This window comes from Chrysochloris asiatica, unplaced genomic scaffold (genome assembly GCF_000296735.1).
Source record: "Chrysochloris asiatica unplaced genomic scaffold, ChrAsi1.0 scaffold00045, whole genome shotgun sequence".
Lineage (NCBI taxonomy): Eukaryota > Metazoa > Chordata > Mammalia > Afrosoricida > Chrysochloridae > Chrysochloris > Chrysochloris asiatica.
Genome location: NW_006408563.1, coordinates 16,023,161 through 16,037,360, shown reverse-complemented (window position 1 = coordinate 16,037,360; position 14,200 = coordinate 16,023,161). Strand labels below are relative to the sequence as shown.

Below are 14,200 nucleotides of genomic sequence, written 5' to 3'. Positions count from 1 at the left end.
CAAGAGTCATTGGTATTGAAGAAAGAAGTCCAAGGTTCATTGAAGGTATTGGCAAGATTAATCAAATGTAAGCCATGCCACAAGTACTTTGATTATCAGCCAGGTCACCCATGGTCAACAGGTTTCAGCTGAGCTTACAGACTAATACTGACTAGGAAGAAGGAGAGATGGACTACTTCGTTATGCACTGGACTACAATAATCACTGGACTAGGAACCACAAGGTCTGCAGTTGAAACCCTCCAGCCACTTGTTGGGAAAAAGATGAGGCTTTCTGCTTCCACGAAGACTTAAAGCCTTGGAAATCCTAAGCAGGGTTGCCATGAATCAGAACCAACTTGACAGGACTTAATGACGACGCCGAAGCCAAAATTAGTGCATTATGTCAATATATAACATTTACCAACATTAATAAAACTTTGAACTTAAGATTTAATATATGTGATTCGTACTGCAGCTTGTTGGCTAATGCTTGAAAGTTCGTGTTCTCTGTCACATTTGCTTGTGTGTTTATTATCCCCACATTTGGTTTGTGAAGGTGATGTCCTATGTCATCATATATCACTACTTCCTCATTTTTAAGATATAACAGTGAAATTGATCATGGTGTGTGGAATGTTCCATGTTAAGTTTCTCTGATAATAAAGTACAAATAAATCCCAATCAAAAGCACTCTATATCTTACAGTTGCTTTCTCAACAAAGTCTGAAGAAAAAAGAATGAAAAAAAATGTGATTATTTAAGGTTTTTGAATGATGAACATATGTAATTTTGTGAAATATAGAACTGTCATAGGTTTGTGTCATAGGTAACATTGTGGTGAGTGCTGGATGAAGCAAAAGTTTGAGTTCCAAAAACAGTTTATTTGTTAAGAGTTTAAAAATAATGTGTGTGTGTGTGTGTGTGTGCTTTTTACTATGGTAACGAAAGTGTTTCTTGTTGTCCGAGTGATCATTAGCATTTTTGTAGAGAACTGTATAATGCTCCACAACTCCACACCTGTACCCAGCGTGAAATCCCTGCACATCTGGGCTGGATTGCAATTACAAAGGAATAACTGACATTAAAAAAAATAAAAAAGAAAGAAATTGACATACAAAGACAACAGATTCCTGGACTCTAAAGATACCAACACTTTCATGAATAGTCTCCCTCTCTGTTGCATATTTTCTCTGTTATAAGCTGTCTGGAGTCCTTGTGTGGTCCTGCAGGATAATGCATTGAACTGAAAGGTCAGTTTGAATTGCAAGTTCAGCAGTTTGAACCCACCAGCTGCTTGTTGGAAACCCTGCACAGGGTTGCTATAAGTTGGAAATGACTCTATGGCACTTACCAAAAAGAACATCAGCTAGCTAGGGAAAAGTTAAGGGGCAGCAGTAGCAAATATGAATCTTAGTTACATTATAGAAATGGTCAGGATATAAATGCTTGTTTAAAAAGTAGATAGTTATTCCTTTCTATGCCTACAGGAACTGATATTCTTGTTTTCTCTATCAGCTTGCTCAGCAACGAGTCGAAAAGGCCTTGGGAAAAATTACTAATAGTAAAAATAAACTGGCCTATGAAAAGGGAAAACTCCAGGTAAGAACTCTTTTTTTTTTCTGTTGTCTTTTTTTGTTTTAATTAAATACCAATTGTCAAGCTAAATATTGCTGCGTTTTGAGAAAACTTAGCTGTCATGTAGTGATTCTGTAACTTCAGACAAGTCTCTGAACCTAAGCTCATTGCCTCAATTAAATTCCGGTGACATTATTCAAGTACCTATGCATGGTGCTGTAGGATAAGCACCTTGCTCACCACAAGGTCGGTGGTTCAAACTCACCAGCTGCTCCTTGCAAACACTATATAGGGTCACTGTCAGTTGAAGCCAACTTGACAACACTACAATAATGACATCAAACTTTTGTAACCTTGGATAAGTCTTAATTTTCTTAGGTTTCAACTGATTCACCTGTAACATGAGGAGGGTGCTCAGCACCTGTCTCTATCTAGCTCTTGCTAGGAAAGATAGTCAACATTACAGGCTGGGTGTACACATTATCATAGGAAAAATGTGCTTCTTTGTGAACTAAGGATCCCATAAAAAGAATCAAAAAGACATGTTCCTTATTCTTATTTATCAGGGAATGCAGAAGAGTGCAGAAAGGGAAATCCTTCAACCTTTTACTCAGTTGAGATAATTTTGTTGAAAACCATCATATGAGTACTAACAAAATAGAATAATGCCATCATCATCATCATTAGACTCTTAAGAGCTGATATGGGTGTCTTTGTATTTATCAAATAATTGTGAAAGAAAAAGTCCCCAATCTTCATAGCACCTGTAAAGCCAAATTTTGGCTAGAAATGGAATACATTTTAAAACTTATGAATTGGTATGATATTATTTATATGTGTGACCTTTCAGGCCTATGCTTTGTTGTTATTGTTGTTGTTAAGTGCCTTCATGTCGGTTCCAACTCATAGTGACCCTGCATAGAGTTTGAACTACCAACCTTGCAGTTCAAAACAGTCTTTCAGTCCAATGCATTATCCTACAGCACCACACCAGGACTCCAGACCTATATTACATAATCAATAATCCTAGAGAGGTTATCTGTATAATCTTAAGGAAAATACATGCCTTTTTTTCTGTCCATATTTTTATAATAAGGATTTAAGACTTTGGTAGTCTTTGAAACCCTTTTGAAATTATTGCTTCACTTGTCTTTTATGTCAGTCCTTGGACTGGAACATTCCAAAGGCATTGACTTCATCAGCCCTGGGGAAAGTCCTCTTAGAGTACATAACTATTGCAGGGGAATTTAAAGGAAGAGCTGCATGCAAAAACAATCAGAACAATCGTCTGCTGTGTGCAGTCTCTCAGATGGATTATAATGTATAAAAAATGTTAGATATGAATCATAAAATAAAAGATTATGTTTTCAGAATTGACTTGTTAGTGAATGACATTAATACTGGACTTTGTTTTAATTTAGACTGGCAGTGCCAGAAACTGCTCCCACATTTTATTTTCCACTTTTGTTGTTGTTGTTGTTAGGTGCCATCGAGTCAGTGCCGACTCATAGTGACCCCAGGCACAATAGCACGAAACACTGCCCGGTCCTGGGCCAAACTCACGCTTGAGCCCACTGATGCTGCCATTTTGCCAATCCATCTCGCTGGGGGTCTTCCTTTGTCTCTGACCCTCCACTTTACCAAACATGATATCCTTCTACAGTGACTGGTCCCTCCTGACAATATGTCCGAAGTATGAGAGATGAAGTCTGGCCATCCTGGTCTCCAAGGAGCGCTCTAGCTGCACTTCTTCCAACACAGATCTATCTGTTGTTTTTTTTTTGGCAGCCCATGCATGGCACTTTCAGGATTCTCCTCCAACACCATAACTCAAAAGTCGGTTCTGACCCATAGCAAACCTGTATTGGGTTTCTGAGGAGCAACTGGTGAGCTTGAACTGCAGACCTTACAGTGCAAACTGACTTTGCAATCCAGCACATTAACTCACAGCGCTACCCAAGAACACTTTCCACTTTTTCATTAAAGTGTCCTAGTGGCAGAGTACTTCAACACTTAGTGGCTAACCAAAAGGTTGATGGTTTGCACTTCCAGCTACTCTACACAAGAAAGATGTGACGGTCTTTCCATAAAGATTATAGTCTTGGGAAGCCTATGGGGCTGTTATTATTGTTAAGTACCATTGAGTTGGTTCCAACTCAGTGACCCTGTACAAGGTTTTCAAGTGGAGGCCGGTGGGTTTGAACCACCATCATTGCAGTTCGAACTGACCTTGCAATCCAATGCTTATCCTACAGCGCCACAGCAGGACTCCATGGAGCAGTTATCCGTTCACCTTTAGGGTCACTCAGTGTCAGAATCTACTTGATGGCATACAACATTGTAGCCCATTAGACAAATAAGCCTTCATTTAGTTATCCATTCTTCTGTTAATAGTTATTTAACTAGTTTCCAGTTACTTAAAAATTTACAAGCAATGCTGCTATAAATTCTTATACACGTCTCCTTTTATGTTAAGCTAGGTATAATTCATAGGTATAAAATAGCTAACTGGGTTTTATACATTTTATGAGATTTTTGTCAAGTTGCCCTTAAAAGTGGTGATAGCATTTTTAAATCCTACCAACAGTGTAAAGGAATATATTAAATAAATACGTTAAAGTAGTCTCACACAAAATAAAATCCTTTAGCGTTGCTATGGAGTCACTTCAGACTCGTGGTGCCCCCTGCGTGTCAGAGTAGAACTCTGCGTCTTAGGGTTTTCATTAATGTAACTTTTTAATTTTCTGTTTTTCACCTAGACACAAGTTAAACAGCTAGAAGAACAACTACACTGCCTTACTGACACCAGCTTACAGAATGACCACCTACGCAAGCTGAATAAAGAGCTAGAGACCAAATATGCTCAGGTGTGATTCATAACACTGAAGACGATTGCTGCTGTATTGTTTCAATTTTTAAGAAATCATTTGACTCCTTTCTCCCCACTTCACAATCTATGTAGAAAAATCAAAATCTCAGTTCTCTGACACCAAATGAAGTATACAATCAGTTCAATTCTGCCCTGATACCAGCTGTACACCAGCACTTCTTCCTCTGACTCTCACCACTACAGCTAAGTCAGACTTCACACGCTAAGGCCATTGTCTTCCAGACTGCCACTTCTGCCCAAGACCTCACATCAAGTCACAAGCTTGGGAGTCACCTCTGACCTTCTGGCTACAAACCCAGAGGTTTCCCACTATCCCTTTAGGATGCCAGCCATAAACCCAAGTTCTGACCCTCTGGCTCCTGTTATTCCCTCTCACTGCCTAGTACTCCCTTATTGTTAAGTGCTGTGGAGTCGGTTTTCATTCATACTGGTGGTGGTAATTGTGTGCCATTGAGTCAGTTCTGAGGGTTAGTCACGGAGCGACTGGTAGATTTGAACTGTTGACTTGCAGTTAGCAGCCCAGTTCTTAACCCACTATGCTGCCAGCGGCTCCTTCAACTCATACTTGTTGTTGTTGTTGTTAAGTGCCGTCGAGTCGGTTCCGACCCATAGCGACCCTGTACAGGGTTTCCAAGGGTGTAAATCTTTACGGGAGTAGAAAGCCTCATCTTTCTCCCGTGGAATAGCTGGTAGTTTCGAACTGCTGACCTTAAGGTTCGCAGCCCGATTCGTAACCACTACGCTACCAGAGCTCCTTCAACTCATACTAGGGTTTGATAATTCATAATAACCACTGACGGAACTCATGAAAGTACTATATGTATGATTATAATTTTATTATAGTAAAACGATATAAATGAAGAAACCAGTAGGACAAGACCTGGGAGGATTCCCAACATAGAACTTCAGAGTCCCAACTAAAAACTCGCCTTCATGTTCGTTGAGGTCTTTTACCAACCAGGAAGTTTGTGGAGCTTCCACGCCCAGAGTCTTTATTTAGCTTTTTTATGTAGACACAATTGATTGTATAGACAGGATTTCCAGCTTGGCTAGTATCAAGTGGTGGTCTTTCTGGACTGGCCAGTCCCTCAGGTTGGTCTAGAGGATTCATCAAAGACACTTCAATCACTAGGAAAATTCCAAGGTTTTAGAGTTCTCTTTCAAGAATCAAAGACTAAGACCAAATTCTTAAGAGTGCAGGTCAGTTCAATTCTTCACACTTTCGCCATCCAATCCCAGAAAGATGAATATTGTCTCTCTCAACACATTTCTATTCAACAAACATTATTTGAATAATTACTCTATACAAAGAATTAATGAAGATGCCTGAAGCAGAAGTGGAACATTTAACTTGCTTATGTTTAATTACAGAGTTTAGAATATATCCCAGAAATTTTATTATATAGTAGAAAGTTATGCTTCTCAGGAAAAAAAAAAAAAAAAGATTATTTTATGAGCTTTCATAGGGAGTGTCATTAATAATAATTGGGAACACCAAGAAATGCTTTCATAGGGAAAGAGATTATTTTGAACTGAGCCTGAAAAATGTGTTGGCAGATGTAAGAAACATTTTTTTTTGTTTTTCATTATAGGCAAACTCAGAACTCAGTGCTAACAAGACCCATCTGCAACAGATAGAAGGTCACCTGAAAAAGGTATTAGTAAATTAAGGTGTTTACTTGTTAACTTGGTGGCTATTGAAGCAGATATCCTTTTGTAGGTCACATAGCATTTTAAGAACAAATGGAGAAAAGTTAGACAAAGACGACATTAGTGAAAAAAATAATTAAGTAACATGTCACCAAAAGTGATAGATTTCAGTAATTACAAATGTACCATGTAAATTTTTTTAATCTTTAGCATAAGCATGTGTAACTTCTGTGTCTATAAAATTTGTATATGCCACCGGTAACCAAGGGACTGGAGTTCCCAGGTTGTACCAGTGGTTAATGCTCCTCGGGGGAAAGGTCTGGTGATCAAAGTCTGAGAAGTCAGCCATTGGAAACCTTATGGAGATTAGTTCTGTGCTGACACACACATGGGGTTGACTCCATGACGGCTGGTAACCAGGGAACTCGATAGAATGTATCAAGTGGAATCCTCTTAATATTCTAACCACCTGACTGTACTGATGAATGATGATGTCACAAAGTTGGTAAAGGAGGCCCCATTAGATACGAACCCCAAGGGGGAATTTAAGTTTGTTTCTTCAGCAGGGCACATTTTACCGCTATGATTTCTTCATTCTGAAAACCAAGGAACTCATTTTCAAATACAGTTTCCACTGGTGCTTCACTCCCAGCACTGTCTGTGTGTTTCTCCTAGTAAAGTGGGCACACCTTGAACAATAAATCTAGGTGGAGTTGATTTTATTGCCTTTAAATTGGTGATGCCTCCAAGAAAAAAGAAATCTCCAGAGAGGACTGGGTCTTCAAAACTCCTTGAAAGCCCTAAGCCTCATGTAAACATAGTAAAGGAAAGAACTTCATCAGTTGGTTTTCCTAATGTTATTCTAAACTCAACACGCCGGGTGAGCTTTGCACCTACCCTGCCTTCAGTGAAGTCCTCTCAGGAGATTGGAGACTCTAGAATCTCTCTGAAGACTCTTTTGAATGCTATTAAAACTATGGAGGGAAGACTGGAAGGCAAAATAGATATTCTTGCTGCAAGACCAGTAATAAGAGATGGATCACCTACTTTCCCTAAACGAGATTTGGTAAGTGAAGACCATAAATTTAATCATAAGGAAAATTCAAATTTACACAAGATTAATAAATATAGTGAAAATATAATGCTCGGAAGTATGAGTACCTATAGAAACATTCATTTCTTTCCAAATAAGAAAAACTAACACTGTAGATCAGAACTATTTCCTGGCTATTGCATGACTGATTTCTGTTTTGCATATGAAAATACCAGATTTAGCTAAAACAATAACCCCTGAGGTCTTTTGAAATCTAATTTTAATTTCTTAAAAATTCTAAATGTTTAACCTAATTTTAACTCTGTTGTTCTTGTTGTTAAGCCTATTCAATCCGTTCTGACCAACAGTAACACTGTATAGGGTTTCCAAGGAGCAGTTGTTGGGTTTGAACTAGACTGCTAATGACCATATGATGAGTAGTCTAGTGCTTATCTTACAGCTCCACAACACTAGAACTAAAATATTTGGATAAAGCCTGATTTTATAATAAAATATCCAAAAACTTGCATATTGGAAAATATTTTCCAAATAAATCTTAATAGAGTATCCATTATTGTTGTGGCTGTAACGTGCTGTCCAGCTGGTTCAGACTCAGCAACGCTGTAGAGGGTGTGCAAGGAGCGGCTGGTGAGTTTGAACTGCCGTGCCGACCTTGCAGTCCAGGGCTTATCCTACAGAGCCACACATACAGCTTAATATTTAAAAATAGAAAAGACTAGAGTTTGTCTTCTAGAGTTGACTACTATTTATCTCCTTCCGTACACATTTTTATTAGTAGCATTTTTATGTTTTAACCTATAAACATTGGTGACATTTTTAAAACAATGTCCTTTTGTGCTTTTCTGGGATCAAATCCAGTAGGTTTTCAGATCCTATGAAAGTTGATATCCTTGTACTATTCAGTACAAAGTTACTTATTGCAGTTTTGTATCTTAATAACAAAAGACTAGAAGCAACCAAAATTACATCACTAATGGGCTGGCAAAAAAAATCATTGATTTTTGGAATACTGTTTTAAGATATTGTTGTTGTGACTCATCGTGGCTCTGTGCACAACAGGATGAAACACTGTCTGGTCCTGCATAAACCTCACCATTGCTGTCACGTTTGAGCCCGTTCTGCTGCCAATGTTTCAATCCATCTCGTTGGAGCTCTTTCTCGTTTTAACTTACCCTCTACTTTACAGACCATTTTTCACTCCACTAAGGACAGGCCCCTCCAAAAAACTTGTTCAAAGTATGAGAGATGAATTCTTTCCATCCTGGCTTCTAAGGAGCATTCTGACTGTATTTCTTTCAACACAGATGTGTTAGTTCTTCTGGTAATTCATAATACTTTTAATACTCTTCTTCAATACCATTATTCAAAGGCTCTGCTTCTTCTACAGTCTAGTTTATTATTGTCCAGCTTTCATATGCTTATGAGACAATTGAAAATACCATGTACCTTAGTCCTCAAACTAATATCTTTGCTCTTGAACACTTTTAAAAAGTCTTGTAATTTCTTGGCTGCTGCTTCTGTAAGTGTCGTGGATCCAAGCAAAATGAAAGATTCAACATTTCAATCTTTTCTTCATTTATCATGATATCATTTATTGATCCAGTTGTAAGATTTTGTTTTTGTTTTTTTTTACATGAATTCTGTCATCTTGATCTTCATCAGTAAATATTTTAATTCCTATTCACTTTCAGCAAGCAAGGTTATATCATCTGCATATCACAGACTGTTAATTAGTCCCTCCTATCCTGATGCCATGTCCTTCTTCATATCCAGATTCTTGGGTTATTTGCTCAGCATACAGATTGAATAAGTATGGTGAAAAGATTCAACCCAGGAACACACCTTTCCTGATTTTAAACAATTCAGTAACCCCTTGTTGTATTGTAACAACTGCCCTTTGGTCTCTATACAGGTTCGTCATGAGCACAATTAAGTGTTCTGTCTGGAATACTCATTCTTTGAAATGTTATCTATAGTTTGTCATGATCTACACAGTCAAAGACCTTTAACTATTCAATAAAGCCCAAGTAAATATCTTTCTGGTATTCTCTGCTTTTACCCACCCAAGATCTATCTGACTAATATCCCTCATTCCATATCCTCATCTGAATCTGGCTTGAACTTCTGGAAGTTCTCTGTTGATGTACTGTTGAAACCATTTTAAAAATTATTTTCAGGAAAATTTTACTTGCATGTGATATTGATGATATTGTTCAATGATTTCTGCATTCTTTTGGGTCACCTCTCTTTAGAATAGGAACAAATCAGTATCTCTTTCAAGTAGTTGGCCAAGTAGCTGTCTTACAAATTTCTTGGCATAGATGAGTGAGCACCTCCAGTGCTGCATTAACTTGTTGAAAGATTTCAGTTTGTATTCCATCAATTCCTGGAGCTTTGTTCCTTGCCAATGCCTTCAATTCACCTTGGATTTCTTCTTTCAGTATCATTGGCTCTTGATCAGATGCTACCTCTCAAAATTGTTGAACATCAGCCGTTTCTTTTTGGTACAGTGACTGTATATCCCTTCCATCTTCTTTTGATGCTCTCTGCATAAGTCAATATTATGTCCATAGAATACTTCAGTATTTCAAGTTGAGGCCTGAATTTTTTCTTCAGTTCCTTCAGCTTGAGAAATGCTTAGCTTTTTATCCCTTTTAGTTTTCTAACTCCAGGTCTTTGCACGTTTTATTATAATATTTGACTTTTCTGGATATCCATCTGTCCCCCAAAAAGAACTGTCTTTACCTTATACACCATGTATAAAAATGAACTTAAAATGGTTCTAGAAAAATAAATTGGAGAAAATCTTTGTGATCTTGAGATAGGAAAATATTTCGTAGATATCAAAAAAGTGATCCATAACATAAAAATATATAACTGGAACTTTATCAAAATAACAATTTCTGCTCTCCAAGGCACTGTTAAGCTACATCCTGGGAGAAAATAATTGCAAGTTTCATATCTGATAATGGCCTTGTCTTTAGAATATATGAGAACTGACAAAACTCACTAATAAAACTACTCAAAAGGAACAGGTATTTCATCAAGAAGATATGTTGTTGAGGGCCATTGAGTTGATACTGACAAAAAAGACACCATTTCACAGAGTAGAACTGCCGCATAAGGTTTTCTTGGGTTTCATTTTTATAAAGCAGAGACTATCAGATCTGTCTTCTATGAGTCACAGACTGCATTTGAACTGCCAACCTTTTGGTTAACTGCCAAGTGTTTAAACATGTGTGCCACCAGGGCTCCTTCAAAGAAAATATATGAGTATGGATGGTAAAAAGATGTTAAACAGCTGTCTATTAGGAAATGTAAATAAAACAACAATGTGATATTATCCACATGTCTATATGAATGTTTAAAATTTAAAAATGGATCATACTAAGCATTAGCAAGAATATAGAGAAACTAGAACTTTCATTAAAAACTTCTAGTTTCTACTGGGAATACAAAATGGTACAACAGTTTGGTAGTTTCTTTAAAAGTGAAACATACAACTACCATAGACTCAGCCATTCCATTCTAAAGTAAATGAAAGGATAGGTTTGTGCAAATCCTGTATACAAATGTTCACAGCAGCACCCTTTGTAACAATTCCAAAATGAAAACAACTCAAGTGTTCATCAGTAGATAAATGAAAGTAAATTGTGGTATATCCATACAATAAAATACTACTGGTGTATAGGGTACTAAAGTCATTAAATGGGGAAAGAAGAATCTCTTTAATAAATGGAGTTCGGAAAACTGGATTTTCACATGCAAAAGAATGAAGTTAGATCCATACAACATAGCATATACAAAAACTAATTCAAAATGGATCAAGGACCTAAAAGAACTAAAACCATAAAACTATCATTAGAAAACAGAGCAGTAATGCTTTGGAACCCAGCATTTGGCAATGAATTTTTAGACGTGATATGAAAAGCAGGAGCCCCAAAAGATAAAGTAGATAAAAGAACCTCATAAAAATTAAAAAGTTTTGTTCATCAAAGGACTTTATCAACAAAGTACAGAGACAGCCTGCAAATTGGGAGGAATTTTGAGAATGTCATGTATCTGATAAGGGTTTAATATCCAGAATATAAGAAATCCCTATAACTTAACAACAAAATGACAACCAAACCAAAAAGTGGGCAAGGACCTGAGTAGCCATTTTATCAAAGAGTTACATACAAATGGCCAACAAGCATATAAACAGATGAGTTAACTTTATTAGGAAGATATGAATCAAACCCACAGTGAGATACATCTCTCCCATCCCACTAGAATGACTATGATTTAAAAAAATAATAATAACTGAAGAGAATAACTCATGCTGGTGAGGATTTAGAGAAATTGACACTCTTCCTGCATTGCTGGTGAGAATGCAAAGTGGTACAGATCCTGTGGACAATAGTGTGATGGGGTCTGGCTACCACAACCCACTGCTCTGAAAGGGATCCCAGTAGAAAGTCCTGGGCAGAATGGGAGAAAATGTGGAACAAAGATCAAAGCCATAAAAAAAAAAGACGACTTCCTGGTCAGATCGAGACTGGTAGAACCCTGGAAGATGTGGCCCTTAGTCACCCTTCAAGCCTAGAATTGAACTCACTGTAGTGGCTCAACTTTGGGCCCAACAAAACAGGCCTTTAAGATGAACAACAACGCCAAGGAAGTATACACCGTGTGGATCAACCATATGGCATTGAAAGGGCAACATTTTCCCAGGGAGAGAGCTCAGAAGGCAAAAAGGATAAAAAAGAAGGACAAACAGAAATGGGAAACCCCTGCAAGAGTGTTGTTACATTGTGAGAGTTGCACTCAATGTCACAAAACAAATTCTGTGTGAATTGTTGAGTGGAAAGCTGATTTTGTTCTGTAAACCCAAATCACAACAAAATGTTAAAAGGAAACAAGCATAGGACTACTATGTGACCCAGTAATCTCAACTCCAGGTATATAGATACTCAAAAGAATGGAAAGGAACATAAAGAGAAGTCTGTTCATTGTAGTATTATACACAATAATCAAAATGGAAAGGTGAAAACAACGACAGTGTATGCATAGTGGATCATTACTTGGTCATAAAGAGAAATGAAGTCCTCATACATTTTGTGTATTGAAAAACTATGTGAGTGAAATAAGCCAGTCATAAAATGATGGTTATTATATAATACCACTTATATGAAATAGGCAAATGTGTAGGGCTCCCAGTTTAGTACTGGTTACCAAGGATGGGGTTGTTGTTAAGTGCCATCAAGTCAATTCTGACTCAGCAACACTATAGGGTTTCCAAGAAAGCCTCCTCGTTCTCCTATGGAGTAGTTGGTGGGCTCAAACTGCTGACCTTATGTTTCACAGTCCAGTGCTTATCATATGGAGCCCCCGGTGGCAGGAAGGGGAAAAGGAGGAGTCATTGCTTAGAGGACACTGAGTTTCTTCTGTTCATGGTGGAGAAGGATAGTGGTGATGGTTGCCCAGCATGAGGACTGGGGTCAATGTCACTGAAATATACATATAAAAGCTATTTTATTAACAAATGTTACACATATTTTACCAGAATACAAAAATAATTTTAAAAAGAAAAAGATGATGACATAAGTTCTGTAGATGAACTCCGTTCTAATAACTCAAGTTAACAGTAATGTACCAATGGCAATTTCCTGATTTTGATATTGTTGTTGTTAAGTGCTGTCGAGTCATTTCTGACCCATAGTGACCCTGTATAGGGTTTCCGAGGAGCAGCTGGTGAGCTTGAACTGTCAACCATGCAGTTCAAATGGCTTTGCAGTCTGGCGCATTAATCCACAGTGCCACACCAGGACTCCAGTTTTGATATTATACTAGAGCAATATAAGATGTCCGTATTAGAAGAAGCAAGGTGAAGGATACCTGAGACTTTGAATTATTTTTGTAACCTTTTGTGAATCTGTAATTATTACAAAATTAAGAATTAAAAGAATACGTTTTTAAAATAGTAGGTTGATCATCTGAAATGATTGAATGGGTATGGTTTCAGTGATATAAAATTCTAAGATTTCTAATTAGGATTCATTTTTCTGTAAGACTGAATCCTAACGAGAAACTTAATATTTATTCATCCTAGCTTTTATTATATTAATTCATGCATTTAAGTTATATTTTCAAAACAAGCTAATTCCATGATAATAAATTTATCTCCCATTGTACATCTCAACTCCAAATTTGCCTTATTCTGCTTATCCATGTGCTCATCTTTCACAGAAACTGATTACTGTATTAGGCTTGCCTAGCTCTGGTAGCGAAGTGGTTACGAATCGGGCTGTGAGCCACAAGGTCAGCAGTTCGAAACTACCAGCTGTTCCGTGGGAGAAAGATGAGGTGTTCTGCTCCTGTAAAGATTTCCAGCCTTGGAAACCCTGTACAGGGCCTCTATGAGTCGGAACCTACTCAACGGCACATAACAACAACATATTTACTTATACACAGACTTAGGTTGTTTTGTCATTTTCTTTAAAGAGATAAGCAGCTACTAAAGCTGACTTTATAGATACAGTAATGGATAAATGTACTTAATGGAAAATTTCAAGTTGGGTTTGACTTGCTGTGTTTTACTTGAATAGCTGATTTCGATGCTTTGGGAAAATTATCATTTATTTTTTTCTACTAAGGTGAAATCCATTCTTAAAAAGAATGAAGAGGAACTGTCTATCGCAGTGCGATGCCGCGATGCAGCCCTCACAGAAAGTCAGAAGCTGAAAGGGGACCTTGAGGCTCTGGAGGAAAGGGAGAACAAGAAGGCAAGACATCAGTCTTCCCTTAGAGCATGCTACTGAGATGAGCTGCTACCATCTCGTCCATTAACCACATCCCTCAACCTCCTGGTACCATTAGTAAGACAGAGGAGGGTCTATCAGAGGAGGTATTGTTCTCAGAGAAAAGATAACTTTAGAGCACTTTTAAAACATTTATCTTAAAATGACATTAATTTCCAGTAACTTTTTGTCTTAAAAAAAAAAAAAAAAGTTCTGTTTTTTCCTGTTGAAACACATCTGGCTTTGGTAATAATGTTGTTGTTGTTAAGTG

At 37.5% G+C, this 14,200-nt stretch overlaps 1 protein-coding gene and 1 pseudogene across 1 annotated transcript in view; both read left to right on the top strand.

The window, feature by feature from the left end:
- The window catches only part of LOC102827255, a 4,761-nt pseudogene extending 4,173 nt beyond the window's left edge, over nucleotides 1–588 (top strand).
- CCDC150 (coiled-coil domain containing 150) overlaps nucleotides 1–14,200 on the top strand; it is a 78,016-nt gene that overhangs the window by 38,206 nt on the left and 25,610 nt on the right. The window contains exons 14-17 of the mRNA XM_006862015.1: nucleotides 1,497–1,580; nucleotides 4,316–4,423; nucleotides 6,039–6,101; nucleotides 13,786–13,914. Of these exons, the coding sequence (XP_006862077.1) occupies nucleotides 1,497–1,580; nucleotides 4,316–4,423; nucleotides 6,039–6,101; nucleotides 13,786–13,914 (384 nt within the window). The remainder of the gene's footprint in view (nucleotides 1–1,496; nucleotides 1,581–4,315; nucleotides 4,424–6,038; nucleotides 6,102–13,785; nucleotides 13,915–14,200) is intronic.